Raw genomic sequence first — 21,841 nt, 5'->3', positions numbered from 1 at the left:
ATCGGCAAGAATAGCTTCGATCATAATTACGGATAGTCGATTTTCACAGATTCTTGTATACATCTCTTTGATTCCGATAAGTACGATAACTTCTTCTTCAGCCGGCATACAAATCCGCGCGCCTTTCTCATTTATATTTGCGATTCTATGCCTATCTTTAAGCCTAATTCCGCAGAACTGGATAGCAGGAACAAGCTCGGTATAAAATCAGTTAAAGAGAGATTTCTCGATATGCATATCGACGCGATAAGATGCGATTGGTTTGGTCCGTATAGCATAGAGTTCTGCTGTATTTCTCAACTAAGATTGAAACTAACGCTAAGAAGGTTCTAGCTTATTTTCTTGTATTTTAAAGTAGCAAATGCATCGATAAAGCATACGCTTAATAGCTTGTTGGATTGCTTCCAAGCGATTGGGAATATATATTCGTAAGGTCGTAACGGTCGTCAAAGTACTTACAATTGCAAAACACTCGGTTGATAAGGTATCTGAATTCTGTCTGCTCCCTAAGATTCAGGGGAGCTGATTCCTTTTATAGGACTAAAAGGAATCACGTGCACTAGCTAACTAATAGGCTTACTTGTCAAGTTGGGGGTCCCTTGACTGCTGACATGCTAAGCGAGGCATGCTAAGTGGCTCGTGAACCATGGTTCATGGGTGAGCTTCCTCAACTACTACTACTAGCTAGCTAAGGTCGATATAGATATACCGACACCGGCAACTCTCTCTTTGGCAAGCAGTGCCTTGCTAACTATCATATCGACCGAAAAAGGAAGGAAGGTAATCAAACAAAAGAAAAACAATCTCATCCCTCCCTCTCTTACAGCGGCCTTTCTACTTACCCGTCCACTTGCACCTTCAAGGTATTGGTTAAAACTAGCTCTTGCAAGGAGGAATTGGCCCCGATTTTGGTCATAGCGTTAGCAGGGTTAGATTTGCCTCCGATCTAGCGTACTTCAGAGAGCTCCCGCTTCTCGTATGACTCCCGAATAGCTATAATATCGATCATAAAGCGCTTCTCTTTAGTAGTTCCTAGCTTTACTATGCATTCGTAGAGCGAGTAAGAGTTAATGCATACTACCACAGGGAAATTAAGGATTCTTAGCTGGGCTGTGATTTAGGCAAAGGTGGTCGATATAGCAATGGCCATATCGATACTTAAGGACATAGCGTATAGCTCAAAGGCTAATACTGCCCTTGTCACTCTCTTGCACTTCTGTGACACCTAATAAAGGATGTTACCCGTCAGAATGAACTCGTTCTCACTTACGTGAGCCTTATTGCTAAGGATAGCTACGAAACCGATCTAAGAGCTAAGGTCAGCGTTATTAGCAAACGCTCCATTTACGAACACAAAGAGCTTCGCCGTCCTTAGGTCTAAGGGCACGTAGTAGATCCTTCGAGTTGGGTGATCGATCAGCCACTGGATCACTTTATTGAGGGCCTTGTAGTCCTCGTCTCTTGGTTCTTGGTGCTGAGCAGCTATCGATAGAGCGCAAGATGCCTCTAGGTAGCAAATAGTAGCTAAATACGCCTTTCGGGCACGTTGCTCCAAGTACTCCTTAGCTCGTGTGGCTGAATCAAGCTTGATCACGGCAAGCCTTTCACTCTGCCTTTTTTGCCCAACTAACAGCCCGAACCCGTCTTTATCCAAGGATAACTTGCATCTATTGAAAATCATCGGTTCAGCGTGTGTGAGGGTCTCTATTTCCTTGCTCTTTAGCTTGGATTTGACCAGCTCCTTCTCTTCCTTTGCCTTTATAGCTAGATTGACAACTATAAGAACATCGTCCGTTTGTAAGGCAGCTATTCTTAGCTGATCTTTGTTAGTTAATACAAAGAGGCAAGAATTAAAGCTCGATTGCCTTATCTCGAGGTTGTCCGTGAAATGCTTTGAAAAACGCTTATACTAATGCGTTCTTGCCTCGGGGATGCCGTATAAAAGGCCAGTCATAAAAAACAAAGTGCCGAAGGGGAATCGATAAGTGATCTCTTTAAGTGGTCGCACGACGATTATTCGTATAAGCTTCGTGCTTGACTGAGTGTAAGCTTGTGTGATATCTTTATTATAGACCTGGCACCCGTAATCCTTTATCAAAGAGGGAGCCAGAGCGTAACAGAGTCTTTGGCCCGCTCGCTGTACCGTAAGAGACTCGGTGAGTACCTTCGTCTTGCCTTTGTCTTGGAAGGCTTGGACCACCATACGAGACTTCTCGTATAGCGTAAGTGTTCCCTTGCCCTTAATCTCGTCAACAAACTTAGATCTAAAGATCTTGGCGCCCTTAGCACGTGGATCGGTGCCCGGGATCACTTAAAGGATGCCTTGAGCTATTAATCCAGCTAATTCCTTTGCTCTGGACTCTTGAAATAGTGCCCTAAGGCTCTTAATGATTCCTTCGGCTCGTAGCTTAGCTAAGAGCTCATGGTCTCGGCGTTCCTTGTCGGTAACTAGCACCTCGGAGTCCTTGGTGAATAGAACGTAAGAATCGCCTTCCTTTTCGTCGGGCACGGTCGGGATACTAAGATCGTACTTTTAGTAAAGTATTTGGACCATTAGTATTGTTGATCTCTAGGAATTGATAAGTTGAAAGGGGTCGTTTGCTAATCTTGGCGAGCTTCTTGGATTAAGCGACCTCGGTGGATTAAGCGAATGTTGAGGTTTAAGCGAATTTCGTAGTTCTAGCTCTTTTTCGCCTTCGTCGCTTTCACTTTGATCTTCTTCTACCTTTACCTCAGGTACTTGCAACTCCTCTAGCAGCTTTTCAACTTCAGAGTAGTAAGGTTTTACTGAGGTTGACTTGAATTCCGTAGGCTTCGGACATGCTATTGTGCACGTGTGCCTTTGCTTGCCAAGCAGCTGAAAGGGGCCCTTCCACCCTTGGTTTTCCCGCTATACGAGTACCCGTGAACCAATAAAGAGGTCTAGGGTATGCTCCGTAATTAGCCCATTCCTTTTCTTAAGCGCGTCTTTAACTTGCTTTGCAGCGTGGCATTTTCGTACTTCCCTTATAGCCTTGTTAATGGCAGCAGCACGCTCTTGGGTAGACGCGGCAAGTCGATCTTGTTCCGTTAGCTTTAGTAAGGTCTTAAAAACGAGGAGTGTAGGAACTAAGCCATTAGGTCCAGCTGTATCGTTAATAGCTTTGATAGCTATTTGAAGCCGGTCTTCTCTTGGGGCCTTTAGAAGCTCTTTTGTGACGATCTTAAAGGCGCGTCGCACAAGGACGTAGTAGCGTTCCACTAGCCCGACGCTATGATAGGCTTTTACAAGCATCTGCTTTAGAGTGCTGCTAATACCCTTAAGGTAGCTTCGGAACGTTGCTGAATTGAAGTTGGTTCCGGGATCGTGCATTACGTTTGTAAAGGGTCCGACGTAAGTATTAACCTAACATCGACTGAATCCTTTAAGTAAATGCTGTACGGACATGCTTTTGAGGAAGGTGGCGGCTTGAAAATTGGTAAAGTCGCAGACGACGTGCAATACGTTCTTGCCGTCAAAGTGCATCACATCGACGTATACCGTGTTATTAAAGTCAGTATCATCTTTGAGTTTAATACTAAACCTTTCCGGAGAGCGTCCGAATACTTAGCAATGGTAGCAAAACTTTTGGATGTTGTAAAGCAAATCCCGTCTGAATTCGTGCTCGGCCTTCTTAAGAACAGCAGCAAATCGACCTGCTGAAGGGTGGTTAAAACGCTTGTGGATAGTCTTTAATTGTTCTTCCGTAAGGTGATAGTAGACGGTCTCGCTTTCGGTGCTATAATAAGTAGCAGCGTGCTCTTTACTTAATAGCATCCACACGTGCCTAAACATCCTTACTACTAGTATCTCCTTCTTCCTTTAGACTAGCACGTTCCGCAGGTTATCCAAGATCACTTTATGCTTGTTTATATCAGCTAACGAGAATAAGAAAGGTACGTCGCTCTTCACAACGTAGAACTCCACTTGACCCAAGGGCGTTTCTAGGGTAACTGCTCTAATAAAGGTGGCAAAGCTAATCCCGTATTTAACGGACTTTTCTTCTGCCCGGGATGTATTTAATTGGACCTCGGGGTATTTCTTTTAAAGTGCTCGTAGCTGGGGCAAGCTAGCGGTAGAGAAATTAGCTGCTCCGCTGTCAATCATAAGGCTTATGAACACGTTTTTAGAATACTTGGAAGCTATATAGGTCTTTGCTTTGCTCGTGGGCACGTTTTGGGTCTCGATTTGGCTAGTAAGGGCGTGGAATGCCGTCTGAATCTTTAGTTGCTTGTATACTTCGTCAGCGTTAAAGGTGCCGTGGGTAGTCATAAAACCTTTTGATATGTTAGCGTAGCTGCCCGATTCGGGCGGCTCGTCTGGTAGGCTTGCGATAAACTGATCGAATTCTTCCGTGGATACAAGTAGCAAGCTTTCAATCGATGTTACGTATTAAGAGAATTTGCTTCTCGTCATTTTTTTTGCGTCCTTGGAAGCTTGGAACTTGGCAATGGATGCTTTTCTCTCGTCGAGGGTGTGGTTAGTGCTTTAGCAACTTGGCTTTTTGCAAACAAAACACCTTTTTTCACCTTCAGTAGCTTTGGCAGCTTTCTTACTTCCGAAGTATTGGCGGTCTTGAATAAAGCATTCGTATTCCTCGTCCAAATCGGAGTCAGCCTTTGAGGTGTTGTGCTGAGAGCAGGTGTGGTCGTGTGGCTCGCTAGAGCTCGCGTAAGCTTTAGCCTTGGCGGGTCGGGAGGACTCAGTTGCAAATGCAATTGCTCGGCGGATGTCGGCAACTGCGGCGGTGGAGGTAAACGCAGGGTTCATTCGTGCAATCGTAGTCTCTGGCACGTTTTTATAAGTTGAATACAGCTTATTAGCAAGACTTCGATCGTCCTTTAAACCTGGTCGTAAAGAGCCTTGAATGCCTTTGAGCTCTTTAGCGAGCTTCTTAAAGCACTCGCTAAGCGAGGTCCTTAGATTCTCTTTCTTGACTAAATCTAGCGAAATTTCTTTTTAGCGGTCGTATTTTGCTTGCCGCCGGTGGTCAGTCTCGAAGTAGTCCTTTACAGCAATAGCGTTTGCTTTAAACGTCGGAAGCTTGGCCTTTATCACATGATTGTAATAGAAGGTTATAGCCTCTCTCGTAAGCATAATTAAGAACGCTACTAAATAGTCGTCGGATATCAGGCCGTACCGACTTACTTAGTCAGCGAAAATACTTAATTAAGTCTTGAAGTCATCGTCGGGTCTCGAATACTTCAGTTCCTTAGGAAAGCTTTTTACAAACAAGGCCAACTCCTTTGCTCTTAGGTAAGGGTCAGTTGCTCTTAGCTCAAGGAAATCGTTACTATCATCGTCAAAGGCGCTTGGAGTGCCGTACGCAGGCGTGTTGTGCTTAGCTAATGGTCTGATCGGTAAGGGGTTACCGATATAGTTGCCGGTGGTCCGTCTTCTTCTAGGGTCCTTAGGAGGCTCATTTCCGAATCCGGGGTCTTTTGAGGGTCCGTTTCCGAATCCCTTTGGTGGTCCAGGGGGCCCGTTCTTACCCCTTCCGTATCCGTAGCTTCGATCTCCTTGCTAATCTCCCTCGTTTCCTTTTCGTCGGTCATCGTCAAGATCGCTAAGGCTATTTAAGTCACTAGCCGGGGCTCTAGCTTAGTGATATCCGTACCCTTGGGCGCGTTCTTAGCGATTCTTATACCCTTAGTATCCCTCTTATCGATACGTGGCTTGTTAAGGGATCTAAGGAGCTTGTCGGTACGTCCGAGGGTGCTGGATCCCCCTCTCGGGTTGCTGAATTCCTTTTTCGAGTTGCTTAGGTTAGGCACGGAAATCTGCACGCTGTTTTTAGCGAAAGCTGATTTTGTCCGGAATGCTCTCAGGTTTTAGCGGGTCCTCTTTTGGCGTGTAGCTCTCGTAGCCTCGAGTGTTGTCTGGTCCGATGATAATCTTAAGACTATTTTTATTGCTACTCGGTCTAGGCTTTTTAGAAAACTGGGTGTAGCCTTTAAGAAAGGGGTTTGAAGGCCGCTGAGGTGATTTTGGCTCTTGTATGATTAGCGTATTGCGTAGCGATTGATGAATTAAGGGCGTCGAGTACGCTAAAGTGCTTCGTCGTAGCTTTTCATTAGATTGTATAGCGTAGGTCCGTAATTCCGCTATTTGCTTTGCTATCACCTTTATATTTTGCTCTATATCCCTCTTCTCTTTCGCAAACTCTTCGCGTAACCTCCGAATCTTTTCCTTCTTTTCCTTCTCCTTCTCTTTTAGACTTCGTAAGGGTAATGAAGGTGGTTGAGGCGTATTATCCTCGTCGTCCGTAAGGTTTTCGGTCCACCTTGAATCGAGGCTTAAGGGTGTTGCTTGTTGCTCTTTTATTTCCTGGAAGGTCTATTAGTGTTGCTGCTCGTCGTTCAAGAGCTTGACCATCCTATTAGCGTAGCCCCTTTGCTTTAAGGGGCACCACACGCCTTTGGACAGCAAGTGTTCCTTGAGGCTAATAAGAGTAGCAAACTTAAGGCCTCGTCCCGTATTGTCCTTCGTCATTGTAAAACTGGTCCAATCCTAGCGTAAGAAAGCGTGCCGGAATAGGCTCCACAAGTCGTAATCCCTCAACCCTTTACACTTCGCATCTAGGAAGTCGTTCACTATCGCTCGGGCCGTGATCTCACTATCTGGCCTTGCGTATAGTAGCTCGTTTAGGTCAAATGAGATGCCCGACATCTCGTCGTGTGGTCCTTCCGAGAGGCTTAGGAGTCTTGGGTATAGTGGTCCTTTTGGCTGAATAGCTAGGGGTTCCGTAAGTGGTGATAAGACTCGAGGGGTATAATACCTTACTGCTCTTTGTCGGCTGGACTCCTTACTTAAAGGTTCAGTTGCTCGATCGGCCATAGTTGTTGTCTGCTCGTACGTAGATCGATCGTGTTAGTTGGGTTTGCTGTGTGTAGCAGGCGCGGCTCTACAGCTTTGAAGGTTGTATAAAAGTGACTTGGTTCGGAATCACTCTTCCGTAAGAATAGGGGAAAATCGGTAGTATAGGAAGCGACTTGGTACGGAATCGCTCTTCCGTTGTAAGGTAAAGGTATCGGGGTGTAAGAAAGCGACTTGGTACGGAATCGCTCTTCCGTTGTAGAAGGAGGGAGGTATCGTAGTAAAAGGTATCCTCGCTATAGAGTCTTAGCTTCTCTGTGATTGATCACTTAGTAGTAATTCAATCACTGATTAGTGTTGGATTGCTTCTAAGCGATTAGGAATATATATTCGTAAGGTCGTAACGGTCGTCAAAGTACTTGCAATTGCAAAACACTCGGTTGATAAGGTATCTGAATTCTGTCTGCTCCCTAAGATTCAGGGGAGCTGATTCCTTCTATAGGACTAGAAGGAATCACGTGCACTAGCTAACTAATAGGCTTACTTGTCAAGTTGGGGGTCCTTTGACTGCTGACATGCTAAGCGAGGCATGCTAAGTGGCCCGTGAACCATGGTTCATGGGTGAGCTTCCCCAACTACTACTACTAGCTAGCTAAGGTCGATATGGATATACCGACATAGCTCCTTTCCCTCCTTTAGTTGCTTGATCTGCGGCGTAGATCAAAATAGCTTTGTGCTATGCTACTAATAGAACTATAAGCCTTCCTACTTGTAGCGCTTTCCCTTCTTTCAATCGAGCTTGTTTAGCTTGATACCTATTCTATCTTCGCTTTAAAGTATCAGGCTTCTCTATCATATGAATGCGACTCGCAATAAGAGGTGTTTCGAAAGGGTTTTCGAAGAGCTATTCGAATGCTAGCTGTATTCGCTCATGTTAAGAAGCTTTTAAGAGCTTCTAGTATTCAGAATTAAGATCAAGAGGTGTAAGAGCGCGCGCGCGTTTTTTACTCATTTTTATTTAGGTACGTAGGTCAATGTTTGATGGAAAATATTGTGTTGAAGTGTTGTTGAAGTGTCTACGTTCCCCGCGATTTTTAGCGTTGAAGCGGGACATAATTTTTTCGCGGGACATAATTTTTTCGCCCACTTTAGGGAAGGGCCCCAAAAGTTGCGACGTCAAGGCCCACTATTACCCCGTACTACGGTATATAATAGAGTATAATAGTGGGACTGGACGTCGCAACTTTGGGGGCTCTTTCCTGGACATGTTATTTTTCCCCACTCTAGGGAAGGGCGCCAAAAGTTGCGCCGTCAAGTCCCACTACCGGTACCATTACCTACCTATACGTAGGTCCATAGATCCCTCTCAGAACCATAGACGGTTCAGTCACTTCTCTAGAACAATACATCCCAAACCACTTCTCTCCAACAACAACAACAACAACACATACCCAAATCGCCGATCAATGGCCACCTCTGCCCCAGCCCCAGCCCCCGCCCCCGAAAGCGCTGCACCTCCCCACATCATCGCAGCCCCGGCTGGAGTCGAAGCCTCGAAGCGGTTGGCAGCGTACAAGGCGGTCGAGGACCACTTCGATCCTTCTTACCACTACATTGGAATCGGGTCCGGGAGCACAGTTGTCTACGTAGTCGAAGCGATAGCTGCCAAAGGACGAGATGTTACGTCGCACATGGTTTTCGTGCCTACTGGGCAACAGAGCAAGCAGTTGATCATCGAGGCAGGCCTTCAGCTAGGAAGCATCGATGCTTTACCCCCAGTTAAAGTCGCCGAGTCGGAGTTGAGCGGTCTCTCAGCACTCCACGTTGCTACCGGTGTGCAAGACTTGGGTTTAAAAGGCAAACAGCAAAGTCTAGATGTTGCCTTCGATGGAGCTGATGAGATTGACGAGGACTTGAATTGTATCAAGGGCGGCGGAGCTTGTTTGTTCCAAGAGAAGTTGGTGACCACTACAGCCAAAAAGTTCGTTTGCGTTGCAGGTCAGTGCTAGATCACTTCGAAAGACGGGCAACCATGAACCCTAACAGAATGGCAGATTACCGAAAACTCTCTTCTCGACTTCTTACGAATTGGAAAACGATTCCCATCGAGATCTCCCCGCTAGCTGCTCCTACGATCAAGCGAATTCTTATCACCCTTGGCTCTCCCGACCCAAGGATCAGACAGGGCGGAAGCGCAAAGGCTGGACCGGTAGTAACAGATAACGGCATGTGGATCATAGATGCACCTTTCCCTAAGGTGCTTCTTCCCTCCGACTTGACCGGCCAGGATAAAGGCGACGGCGAGAATGGCACGTGGGAGGTCCATAACCTGGCCCTGAGATTGAAGAGAATCGTGGGAGTTCTAGAGGTCGGCCTGTTCCACGGCAGAAATGGCATTCAAGTTGCCAGCGCAGGCGAAGAAGGCGGTGGTCAGAAGCCTGTTGCGGCATACTTTGGCATGGAGGATGGAACCGTGTCTATCAGAAACTCGAAAGAGATCACTGCTATGAAGTCACGACCGTGAGGCAGCGGTATCATAGTCATTGAAAAGATCAGATGGTCTGGCCACCCGGGGTAGGAGAGAGGTCTTTAATAGCGGAAGTGCATAACGAATAAGAAATGAAATACCATCAAAGGAAGCGGTTTCGTGTTCTTCTCACGATACTTCCATTTATACTGGTTCCCTCTAAGCGTAATATTCTCCTGCGCACCGGGTCACCAGCTTTTCATCTCCTACCAAACAACTCAATTACGTTGCCCACGATAAAGAAATTAGTTCGAAGAGGTCTCACTCAGAGCGGACATGTTGCACAGCAGAGAGACTTGCTGGTTCTGGTCCGCGCACTTCTTACAGTCGTCCTTCCTTAAGCAGACCTGCCTGTGCTTGAGGCACATGTGCTCATGGCGTTTGCACCAGCGCGTGTAAAGGGGTTCTTTCTCGCAGTTGCCGGGGGCGATGACCTTGCCATTCTTCAAGTTGACCGGGCCTGATGCACCGGGACACTTGTGCGCTAGGCAGATCGTTACGTGCGAGATGTCCGAAGGAGGATACGCGGTCAATTGGGTTGGTCTGGTTGTCGTATAAAGCGCTGGAGTGCACGAGCAGCTCATCAGTTGAGAAGGAGGTCAATGAAGGGTCTCTTGTGCTCGAGATCGAGGTCGAGGTAGAGATTGAGATTGAGATTGAGATTGAGTGTTGTATTGTCTAGCTAGTGAGAGGAAGAGGTGGGAGTTGTTCTGGCTGATGACTGAGGTGAATCTCCTTTCAACTCTTAATGATACGCGGCTCCCTACGGAGGTGAGGGAGGAGTTCACTTTGCTAAACTAGGGCGTTGGACGGCTCGCTTAATAACAGTGTCCAGACGACAACAAATGTAAATACATCGGGCTGGTTCTTGATATGTGCACACACCTCTGTGAACATCATGATATGCTTGCTGCCTTGATGCCCAAGATGTTTTTCAACTCCTAGGCTGGGGGCTGAATTTAACCATGCACTTGTCTCCCCTTTGCAAACGCCACCACGGGGCCGAGGCTCCATCACCCGTATCCTGTGGCTCTATAGGCTATAGTAGGTTGGAGCTTCTGGCTGTTCAGGCTGGGGCCGGTGATGGAACAATCTTCGGAAACGTGAGCCCGATGTAGGGAAGACGAGTTGTCGTAGAAGAGGCTACTCTCTTGCGGAGGCCACATGCGTGGACTTTAATCAGGCACGTCTGGTAGCTCTGTTTCTTGATCTGAGGCAAGTATATATTTTGAAGTGTGGTATTTGGAGCTTATAGATCAAGCGCTGGGCGTTTAGCGCTCAGGATGGAATATGCGTTTAGTATGGATTACGATTGAGATCATCGCAATCGGATTTGCTACGCATCAGCCGTTTTATACTAAACTGACGGTACACTTATTGTTGATCGTAACTTATGATCTTAGTGCTGAGGACTAGCCTTTCCTATTAACAATTGTACACTATTACCCCATCCTCACGGTGAGCAGAAGTTGACCTTTGAGCGTAGAATGCGCTAAGAAATTTAACCTCCGCTCAGGAGGAACGGGTAGCCTTCATGATTGGATTCAAGTGCGATGGAGGGCTATAGATATTTCCAAGCCTCTGTGGATATTTCTAAGCTTCGGCTTCTGATTTATAGGTCTCTGAGGCGCAGAGTCCTCAAGCAGATTGTCTCCCGCCATTCTCTACAGCATGCTTGAGATTTCGGCTTTGGTTGAGAAAATCCCACAAGCACGCTTGGAGAACAGGCACGCTTGCTAAGTTTAGCGTCATCAAACGCATTTTTACCACTCCAAACGTCGACAAGGGTGCTTGGAAATGCTTTGAGCGTTTTACCAGATAGACGTCTCTCACTTGAACTTGGCTTCTATGCACCTGTGGAGAATGCCAACTCCGGGTTTCTCTAAAGGATAGGAATAGTGTGATTCCGAAATCAATTTCTAATTGGAAGTTCGGAAAGGGTATTGAAAGAGACGTACTTATGCTACGACGAGAGGAAGGAAGCATAGGTTCAACAGTCCCGCTGAGGGAAGACCAGCCACAAGAAAATACTCTCCCTTTTGGTTATAGCCTTGAGAACAGGCGCGCGAGTATGTTGAGGTGTATATATAGGTGTTTGTTTCACTGGCAAGATTTATTGTCATTCACCTGTGGCAGTGCTGGGTTGAGGTCCACGGTTGTGCCTTACGATTTCCTTTAATATTTTATTCGATGGTAGAGTCAAATAAAGCGACACGAGGATTTTCAGAAGCGATTATGTTTCATGATTCGTGGATCGTGGATCGTGGATCGTGAATCACCCAATAGGCTGGAATATCTACATACGTAGCGATTTGAAAATGACCCTGGACTTTCGCTAGTGTTTGGTCTAAGCAGTTCAACGACAAGATATCGTCAAGGTAAGCGTGGTGGTAATTATATAGACGTCGGCCAATATACCATCAAGAAATTAGGAGGCCTGAAGATATTTACAGTTACATCAAGTATCTCTAATAGAACTCACGATTGCTGCAGTACGTCAAGTAATGATAAGGAGCTCAACGATATTTATCCTTACAGCCTAAATACCACCGTCGTGAGCAAACCCGGCAAGGCTCATTTATCATACCCCGTACCACACGGCACGACACCACACCAGCCACCCCTCAATACATTTTTGGCCTCTAAGGCCCTTTTCACCCCTCTTTAAACTGGGGATTCTTATTCCCATCCAACACGACAAGTGGCTCCATCATAGACATACACGCTTTGCCGTGCTCCAGTTTATAGTACACGCTCCTGAACACAGACTCATGAGGCTGGCCGTTGTAATGCCGGGGTCCAGTCGGTACCGGTGGTGGTAGTCTAATATTATGCGGAAGGGTAGGATCGTAGAACGCGCTTCCTTGTCTGGGCCACATGTTTTGCTGTTGATTCGATTGATGGTCACTGTCGGGACACATTCTGCGAGGGATGATATTTTTTAGTCTCGGAATATTGGGAAGGGAGAGAATAAGTATACTGTCAGGTTGAGGTTTCAGTCACATGCATGACTGTATGACTCACTGTCGACATAATGTAAAGTCTCTGATCGTCATCTAAAAGCTGCAAATCCTCTCTACGTAGTCCGCATCATCGAATTGCTTTCAGAAATTGCTTGCCAGAGTTATAAAAGCATGATTCAGATGGTGCTAGAGATAACCTTGATTGTAACGAAGCGATAGAAAGAAAGAGAGAGGAAGCGTATATTTACTGAGGCGCATAACTATATATTAACTTGTTTTTACGTGTCGCCAAATCGTCAAGTAACTGAGGTCCCGTCTACCACGTACAGATAGAATCCTGCATCGCCATGTCAGGTGGAATGTCAACAAAGACCTCGCCAAATTCAGGGGCTCGCATTACTGTACGAGGTCTGAGCGGTCTCGCTTCGTGTCTCCGGCTTTTATGACATCAGCCAAAGTTAAACGCGTCACAAGAATTTCTCTATCGGCCCTCCAATACCAACTATCTACGTATTCATGGCTCATGCGCTGTTTCTATCTTGATTATTTTAATTCCTAGAATAATCCTAACAGAATGCCTCTAACGCCACGCGTATCCATCAGATCATTCCTCTCCTCCGCCAAATCCGCGCTGCAGAATGTGACCCAGCAATCTCCGCCCTTAACCTTCGTCGTGGGCAACGAAGCAGCAGGTAACCTTCTCACCATCCAAAAAAGGAGTTAATTAATTTTCAGCCAAAATCGGGACTAGAAGAAGAGGAGATCCTCAAATGTAGTCTGAGCAGCTAACATCTCGATAGACCTCGACTCCATCTGCAGTGCAATAGTCCTTGCCTACCTCCGAACCTACGCTTCGTCGCCATCAAACACAAATACCCTCTACATCCCGCTCACGAACATCCCACGCGCCGATCTCACGCTCCGCCCCGAGCTCCTCCCTGTTCTCCGGCGCGCACAGCTTCAGCCTAGCGATTTAATCACACGCTCCGAAGTGCGTTTCCTGTCAGAAGAATCCTCGCGCCACGCGTCCGAGCAGTCGAGATGGCTGCTCGTTGACCACAATGCCCTGCTGGGTGCGCTCGGCAAGGTCTACAGCAGCAGAGTTGTGGGATGCATAGACCACCACGACGAAGAGGGGAAGGTGCCGCGGGACTGCGGTGGTGAACCCCGGGTTGTGAAGAGGAGTGGAAGCTGTGCGAGTCTGGTGGTGGAGTACTGCCGAGAAGCGTGGGATACCATGTCCGCCAGGTCCAAGTCTGCCGAGACGGCGAAATGGGACGCGGAATTGGCTAGAGTTGCCCTGGGACCAGTGCTGATCGATACGTCGAACTTGGGGAACGCAGCCAAGACTACTGATGTCGATGTGGAGGCTGTGGAGTACCTCAAGACCTGGATCTCGGCTGGGGAGAGCGAAGATTTTGACGCGGATGAGTATTACAAGGAAATCTGGACTGCGGAGAGGGATGTGGGTGGCTTCAGTTTGGCAGATTTATTGAGGAAGGATTTCAAGGCGTGGACAGAGACTGGAATCAACCTGGGCGTTTGCTCTGTTGTCACGGACATGATATCTTTAGTCGGGAAGGCTCCGAGCCCTAATGCTTTCCTCGACTGTGTGAGGAAGTTCTCCGAGGAGCGGTGTCTTTCGATTTGCTGTGTCATGACTAGATCGTCGAAGGGCAGAGAGTTGCTGGTCTGGGGACTCGATGAGAAGGGCGTCGAGACGTGCAAGAAGTTCGAAGCCAAGTTTGGGGAGAATCTCGGGCTTGAGGCTTGGACGGACGGAGACTTGAATGAATCTGCAGATGGGACCTGGCGCAAGTGTTGGAACCAGTCTAGGGTCGAGAACAGTCGGAAGCAGGTGGCTCCGATGCTGAGAGATTCGATGCATTGAGATACCCCGGGTAGAATGCCCAAAACGAGCAAGCATCGCTCAGGCAGCGTGAATTCTCCGTAAGTTGTAAAAGTGTATCACGAAATCCAAGATTGTTGCAAAGCCTACTTACTGTAAGGCTACCGATGTTCGCGGCTTAGCTAGCCTACAAACTCGCAAACTGACGGTAGGGTCAGGTCAAATGGTGACTCTCCGTACAGTTTGTCCTGATTTTGTTCGTAGGGTAGCGAAATAGTTTCTACAATCCACTTTTTACCGTCAATTTTAGCCCTGAACCAGATACCGATCCCCCCCTCCTTTTGGTTTCTACATATCGGCCGGTTTGTACATACTGGCTTTGAATCAGACGGACCTTAACTAGGTTTCAATACGATAGAACTTGGTTGTAACGTAAAAGGATCATGCAGAGTCGCAGTCAGAATACGATAAGCAGAGGCTAGCCAATTTTAAAGCCAGACATGGAAGTTCGTATTAAGTTTAAAATATACTACGTCCCAGGCGTAATTATTACCCCTTGAGGGTAGGATGTTCGCTACCCCACCAGCTTACTCTTGAACTCTGTCTATCTATCTATCTATCTATCTGTATCAAAAGCATACCTGAGGATATCATCGCGTTAAAACACAACGTCGAGCCTTCTTCGTAGGTACCTCAAAGCCGACGAGCTCTTTAACGAGTGTGTTTTAAGAATATAAACGAGGACGGCCATAAGACGGCCACGAAACGATCTCTTTCAATGAGACGGTCTGGTCGGTTAACTATTCCTTAATAAGGATTAGTGCTGACTTTAGTCGGCACAATGACCGTCTCTTATAAAAGAGGGTCAGAGGACCGCTGAAATGACCCCGTACCTGCCTCTAAGGTAATCATCAACAATGGAACATCTTATTCGTGCTCACATTACACCGACTCCACCATCGCCGCTCCCATAAACTAATCAGGAACATGCCCGGCCAGTAGCCTACATACAGCCACCACGCGGGCCACGGGTCCCAGACCTCAAAGGTGCCGTCTCGCCAGTAGAGCACGTGCTCGACGAACCGCATCCACATCCGCAGCGCCTCCCTGGCCCCAACTTTACACCTGAGGAGACCCAGGAGAGGGAGGAAGACTAGCGTAATGAGGTCGTGGCCGATCCAGTAGTACCCCGGCACGCCTGGTTTCGGGACGACGAGCGCGTCGCGGCGGTGCCCATTGGCGATACCCTTCGGCTCGTGGTCCGAGAGGAGGGAGAGGTAGGCGTCCGATAGATCATCGGAAACGTCACTCAGGCAGGCAACGGCGGTATGTGCGCGCGGGTTGCACTCGATCGGGTAGATCCTGCGTATCAGCTCCACGAGCTCGCTCTCGCTGACGGCGATCCGTGTCTCGGCCGCCTGGGCGACCTCTTCTTCGACGAGGAAGTCGATCGAGAAGTGCCCCGTCATCCCGGTCCCCGTCTTCTTCGCGTACAGCGTCGTGTACAGGAGCATGGCTTGCGAGAGGGCCGAGGAGGTAGGGAGAGGCGTGTAGGACATGAGAAGCTCGGCAGAGGGGCAGGCGAGGAATGCTTTTACTTTACCGCCGATGATCAGCGATTGGGTGCAGTATTCCGGGCCCCTGATGAATTTCTGCAGCACGAAGGGCCGGAAGGGTGTAGGGTTCAGCCGCTTGATGTGCGCCTCCGTCTCTCGCAAGGTAGGGAGTGGCAGCTGCGTCATGTCGGAGCGGGTCGAGTCATCTAGGAGGATGCTCTTCATGATGTACTTGTCGTTTGACCGCATGGTTGGGCGCAGTTTCTCGGGGTACAGGACTGAGAGCGTTTCCGTCTCGGAGGTCACGAGATGCGTGTCTGGAACTGCGAGACCCAGGTTGCGGGTGTTTTCTATGAAGAAGTGCTTCTCGTGCAGAGTCTCAGTGAGAGTGAGACCGAATTGGATGGCCTTACACGTCGTCTCTTTCTCAATCGCTTCAGCGGCTTCTCCGTCCTCGATACCCGAGGCGATGCCTGAGCACGGGACCCAGAGTTCAACACCTTCCTTCTGGATGATATCGATCAGGTCTTTGATGTACGTGGCGGAACCCTGCTCCGAATTCGATTTCGAGAGGCGGTAGAACTCGACGATGGCAGTTGAGAAGTGCCCGCAGACGGGGATCAGGTAGGGCTCAAAATCGGCGCCGATCACGCGGTGTCCAGCGCGGTAGAAGGAGCGGGCAATGTTGAGACCTTTGCTCATCCCTACGCCGGTCACAAGAATGGTTCGTGGGCGAAAGGTGGAGGAGGAGATCTGGCGCCATCTGCGGCGATGGGCAATGTGCCGGGTGGTCTTGAGGTAGGGACCGATGAGCTTGCTGAGGACGGCGATGAAGGTGCAGAGTGGGAGTGCGAAGAGGGAGAGGAGGATGAGCGACGCATTCTGTAGGACGTGGAGATGTGTAGGGGAGGTGTTGGCGAGGGTCATGTTGGGTTGTGGTTGTGGTTGTGGTTGTGGTGGTGGTGGTGGTGGTGGTGGTTGTGGTTATAATTGTGGTGGTAATGAGAGTCTCGTTCCATGATGGAGATGAAGGAGAAGAAGAAGATGAAGAAGAAGAAGAAGAAGAAGGGTTGTGATTGAGAGTAGGAGTGAGATGGAGGTGGAGGTGGAGGTGGAGGTGGAGGTGGAGGTGGAGATGGACCTGGACCTGAACCTGGACCGCTACCAGCACAGGATCGGACTCGGGACAAAGGAATGAATGCGTTGTTGCTGCATTTGATCCGACGTTGTTACTTATTAAGCATAAGGTACCGACCGGTACCTATCTATGTGCACGTCATCTATCCACTTTTCACATGACATGCTGAAAAGTGGGAGTAGAGCATGTGGCATCCAGGGACAGGACTCGGGAGTGAGTAGGGATATATACGGTATATATACTACATTTAAACATCTACTACATTTAAACATATTATTTAAACATATATTACAAGTTCATATGTATCTAAGTAGTAAGAAAAATATCCGCCGAATGAGGGAATCAAGAGCAGGACGCTCAATATAAACAAATATATGCAAAATCAATGCCAGAACAGTAGGGTAAATTCCGACACCGCTATTTCACCAATAATCCATTCTCTAAAGCTTGATTCGTCAATATCTTCTATCAAAAGTGGTATCCGTGAACCCGCTTCAAAAATCAGTATCCCCCCAAGTCCAAGATCAGATGCTGCATCTCTGTATATGGTGTATGTATTTGTTCTTATCAATAGCCGTCGTTGTTCCTCATTTTCGCGTCTTCAACAGCTTTGTTCCAATCAGCCTTGTAGATGAACCATCCTTCGGCGGCGGCAACCCTGTCGCAAGTCAGCAAGCAAGATTCCCCCGATATCGGACGCGAGACTACACTCACAATCCAAGCGCGAGCGCAACGCCACTCCAAAGTCCCTCCAATTCCCACCCGAGCCCGAACGCCGTGTAGAAACTGATCGGCATAGCCACTGCGTAGTAAAAGAACAAATTGACCCATCCCCCAATCTCCTGGCGTCCAATACCGCGCAACAGACCGTTGCAGTTAGCCGCCAAGGCGTCGAAGAGCTGGAATGCAGCACAGAGAGGCATGACTTGGGAGACGAGGTCGGACACGTCTTCATCGCTGGTGAAGAGTTGCGGAATAATATTACGAAGAGAGGAGAGGAGGATCACGTTCATGATGCCTAATGCAGAGGCGATTACCATGACCACAACTGCGCTGGTCCTGGCAGCATCTGTGAGGGTGGCTCCAATCAAATTGGCAATACGGGTAGACGCAGCAATGGAGGTTGAAAACGGGATCTGGAAGGTCAGAGCTGTGAGCGTGCTGAGAACACTTTGAGCTGCTAGGTGAGTGGTTGAGAAGTAACTAGCTGCCAGGGTAAGGATTTCGAAAGCGAGATACTCGGCTTCGACCATGAGGAGACCAGGGAGAGCAAGCTTGATCATCGGGCCTAAAATATCAATATCGTTTCTCGGTGATAGAATCGGTCCTTTACATACCCCAGTTATGGAATGCCTTCCAAGTGAATCCATTCCAGCACTGTCGTCCATCCACAAATCGAACATACAAAAGTAGAAGAATCGGCAGAAGCGTATCTGTTACGGAAACAGCAATAGGAGCACCTACAAACCCCCAATTGAAGCGCCACACGAACAACCAGTTCATCCACGCATTCAGAGGAGCCGCAACAAGCAGCACGTACGTCGTAGCCGAAAACAAACCTTGAGCCTGCACAAATCGCTTTCCACTCTCAAAACACGCGAATCCAGGTGCACCTATCAACAGGATCCTGAGGTACAGGCCAGCCAGTCGTGCAGACTCCTTTTCCGGAACCATCTTCTCCAAGATATTCTCGGCAAATATCCAGATTATGCCAATCGGGATCGTCAAAGCCCACAAGAAGTAGACCATGCGCTGTAATTGCAGCCCGACGAGATGTTTCCTCCCACTCCCATAAGCCTGCGCACACAACGTATCCAAACTAGTCGCCAGGCCCTGGTAAATTGCGTACCCGGAAATATTCGCCGTCATGCTAGCCAGACTGACAGCTCCAAGCTCCACCTTACCCAAATGGCCAACCGTGAAGATACTCGCGACTGTAAGCGAGTATTGCAGTACGAAGGTAATCACTAAAGGGCTGGAATATGTCCACAGCGTCTTCGCTTCTCGCTGCCACGTCGTTTTGATCTTCCCCGACGCAACCGCAGCCTCCCACTGCGCGTTCAGTCTTTCATGGCGATTCCTTGCCGTCTCCGGCACGCTATCACCCAGCAACGCAGTCGTCTCGGACTGCTCCTCAACACCCTCTTCATCCGAATCTGCCCTTGGTCTCCTGGGACTAAAAAGCCACTTGTAGATCCGGTCCAGGGCGCCCCTCCCTTTCGACTCTGGGTGTTTCGGAGGCGCAAGATAATTGTCCCTTAGCAAACTCCTCTCCTCCATCCTCGCCTGCTTTTTCTCCCTCTTGGTCAGGTAGTTCGGCTCTGTGAACTGCGGGGTGACCGCTGCCCTGGCGCCCCCAAAAGCGACGGAACTGGGTCTGCGGTACGAGTTTGCCATGGAGTGTTGCACGGCGTCAGTCGAAATTTCCGAGGAGTCATCATCTGAGCTGGCATGACCCTCTTCGGGGGTTTCAACCTCGTCGTCGTCGCATTCCGCAAGGTCGCGTGCGATGGAAATTTGGGCTATAGGCGATCCCGAGAGGAAAGATCCGGATAAATAGGAGGAGGAGTTGTCAAAGGATGATCGCCTGACTGAGTTACTGCTGGGCTGCTTCGTTATCTGACGGGCTGAACTCGCCATGTTGGAAGATGGGGTTTGCTGTAAGCCGGATATCTTCAACCTAGGCTTCAGCAGGTGATCGAGCACTTCTTCGGTTCCGAAGGTTTGCAGCGTTAAATAAAAGACAAAGAAAGCAGATACTCATTGAAAATCGTATGTGTAGATTAAAGCTTAAATACAATCAGACAACATGCGTACAAAGGGGAAGAGAAAGAAAAGAGGGAAATTGAGAGAAGCATGGAGCATGGGCATCCAGGGCATGGTAATTTCAAGCTTCCGCCTCAATCGCGATCTTCCGCCCCGCCACCGCCCTCGGACATTGACAGATGCCACTAGTTCACGATAAGCAGTTCTATCCCGACCGACGCGGCCGCTTCCGAGGTCCTGGAAAAAGTCTCGCGAAGATACCGACATCGTACCAACACAAACGCCCCACCTCGGAATAGCTTCATATTTGGGTGCCCAAACCCATAACAAAGCCATGCCTCAAGCAGCCGACGTCGAAGAAGTAGTTGACATCGGGAATTCCTACAGCCCATTCGGGATCCCGCTAAATCTACGGCCCGTAGACGTCAGCAATGGGTAAGTAAGAGAAGAAAGACATTAAAGACTGAAATAAGAAGAGAATAGAGGAAAACGCAATATATACAAACCCACCTCACCTGCCTACTTGCTAACGCACCGAATCTACAGAAGTCACGGGGACTCCATATTCTGCGCCGTGCCTTTCTTCGGCGTACGTACAGACCTCATAGTTGCCACCCATCCGTTTACAGCAGAATAAGGATACTAATAAGGTATCAAAACCAATCAGCCCCTCCTCTTCGAAAACGCCAATTCAGACGCCCGCGACCACTGTGCCAATGAGCGCACATTCCTCTCCTACCTCCGCCTGAGTGTCTACATGGCGGTCGTCTCCATCGCCATCGTCGTCTCCTTCCACCTGAAGTCGCAGCCCTCCACCCTCGAGCTCCGCATGGCCAGGCCCCTCGGCGTCATCTTCTGGCTGCTCAGTATCAGCAGCCTGGCACTGGGCTTTGGGAACTACATCCAGACGGTGAACAAGTATAGTCGCCGGGCGGCCATCGTGCAGACGGGATGGAAGACGCAGTCGGTAAGGCTTGAGGAGCTTTCTTTACGTATAGCGGTGCGGGGAGGGCACCCGATGAATGGATGGAATAAAAGCCTTTGGTTGAAGGGATGGATGGGAAATATGAGCCGGGAGAGAGAGGATGAAAGGCTTATTAAACCTGCCGTTCCCCTCTCTCTTGCCGAACTTGCCTTTTCTCGCTCCAATACTAACAAACCCTTAGGTTCTAACTATGATCGCCTTCTCAATCGTAGCAGTCTGCGTACTCTTCCTCGCCACAAACTCAAAACGCATGTAGGCACTTTTGAGAATCAGATCAACGGCGTTTTCTATAGCAAGGATTTTGACGTTTGCTGGTGAAAGCTCATTTGAGGGCTTCGGGATCAATGGTTTCTACCATATCACGGCCTTCCCCCAATTTCTTTGCAAATGATACCCAGACAACCTTCAAATCAAGTCTACCTACAAGTCTACTTGTGCAGACTTGAACAATGCCTTTTCGGGTCCATGTTTCCTGGCTTCATTTATCGTCCTCGTAGTAACAAGAACAACAATAGTCACCATAGATGAAGAGCTCCCAGCAGTTGAGCTTGGTGCAGATGTGACAATCGCTACCATTGTTGCCACTCCCGGATTGGCACTAGCTGAGCTTTGCGGAGTTCCGGCATTTAAAGTAAATCGCTGAATGATCCCAAGAGAATTTGAGGCAGGCTTTGGTGGAAAGAGTGTCGAAGCAGCGTCCAAAATGGCATCAGTCTTGGTGATAGCGGCGAACTCATGATATTCAACAGCCAAAGAAGCAACCACCAGCAAAGGCAACTGAAAATTCTATGACAAGTTCCAGAGGCCTGTGAAGTTAGAATTGGCAGAATTCAGGAACTCTGGGGAAGTGGAGGCTGTTAACCAGTCTCCGACATCCGGTATGGACGACGAGCTGGTTGTCCCGGTTGAGGTTGCAAAGTGGTTCGGGACGACCAAACCACAGCGTGTAAAAGTGGAGTTGATTTAATAACCTTGGGGTAGCAAGCCAAAATTGTCTGCTCTCATGATGTCCGCGGCTTAGACGCATAAGTTGGCGAGCTGGTGAAGTCCCATATAGAGTATGTCGAGTCAGCGAGGGTATTTGAGATAACGAGGTGCATACCTTTCTCTATCCTTGATGCCCCAGTAGATCTACCGTAGCTCCTAGATACCACCATTCACTGCACTCACCCACTCAACTCTGCTCGTCTCCAGACTGCATCGGCAAGTTGGGCTGTCAGAG

General features: G+C 48.5%; 5 protein-coding genes across 5 annotated transcripts; 3 read left to right on the top strand and 2 right to left on the bottom strand.

Annotated features, from left to right (window-relative positions):
• Positions 1-8,301: 8,301 nt before the first annotated feature.
• Positions 8,302-9,359, top strand: L3040_004900 (uncharacterized protein; the record flags this gene model as incomplete). Its single annotated transcript, XM_007288616.1, has 2 exons — positions 8,302-8,833; positions 8,890-9,359. The coding sequence occupies 2 exons, from the start codon at positions 8,302-8,304 to the stop codon at positions 9,357-9,359; spliced, it is 1,002 nt and encodes a 333-aa protein (XP_007288678.1).
• Positions 9,360-12,899: 3,540 nt separating this feature from the next.
• Positions 12,900-14,216, top strand: L3040_004899 (uncharacterized protein; the record flags this gene model as incomplete). Its single annotated transcript, XM_007288615.1, has 2 exons — positions 12,900-13,017; positions 13,126-14,216. 2 exons carry the CDS (start codon positions 12,900-12,902, stop codon positions 14,214-14,216), a joined length of 1,209 nt encoding a protein of 402 aa, XP_007288677.1.
• A 669-nt stretch (positions 14,217-14,885) lies between these two features.
• On the bottom strand, positions 14,886-16,657 carry L3040_004898 (uncharacterized protein; the record flags this gene model as incomplete). Its single annotated transcript, XM_007288614.2, has 3 exons — positions 14,886-14,974; positions 15,068-15,073; positions 15,127-16,657. The coding sequence occupies 3 exons, from the start codon at positions 16,655-16,657 to the stop codon at positions 14,886-14,888; spliced, it is 1,626 nt and encodes a 541-aa protein (XP_007288676.2).
• A 778-nt stretch (positions 16,658-17,435) lies between these two features.
• Positions 17,436-19,508, bottom strand: L3040_004897 (uncharacterized protein; the record flags this gene model as incomplete). Its single annotated transcript, XM_007288613.1, has 3 exons — positions 17,436-17,526; positions 17,583-18,156; positions 18,206-19,508. The coding sequence occupies 3 exons, from the start codon at positions 19,506-19,508 to the stop codon at positions 17,436-17,438; spliced, it is 1,968 nt and encodes a 655-aa protein (XP_007288675.1).
• A 460-nt stretch (positions 19,509-19,968) lies between these two features.
• On the top strand, positions 19,969-20,875 carry L3040_004896 (uncharacterized protein; the record flags this gene model as incomplete). Its single annotated transcript, XM_007288612.1, has 4 exons — positions 19,969-20,069; positions 20,181-20,223; positions 20,302-20,601; positions 20,801-20,875. 4 exons carry the CDS (start codon positions 19,969-19,971, stop codon positions 20,873-20,875), a joined length of 519 nt encoding a protein of 172 aa, XP_007288674.1.
• Between the last annotated feature and the right edge of the window lie 966 nt (positions 20,876-21,841).

Source organism: Drepanopeziza brunnea, assembly GCF_022702325.1.
Source record: "Drepanopeziza brunnea f. sp. 'multigermtubi' strain 214-2 chromosome Unknown ctg7, whole genome shotgun sequence".
NCBI classification, from domain to species: Eukaryota; Fungi; Ascomycota; class Leotiomycetes; order Helotiales; family Drepanopezizaceae; genus Drepanopeziza; species Drepanopeziza brunnea.
The sequence above is the reverse complement of the archived record's forward strand: the minus strand, read 5'-3'. Positions and strand labels throughout refer to the sequence as shown.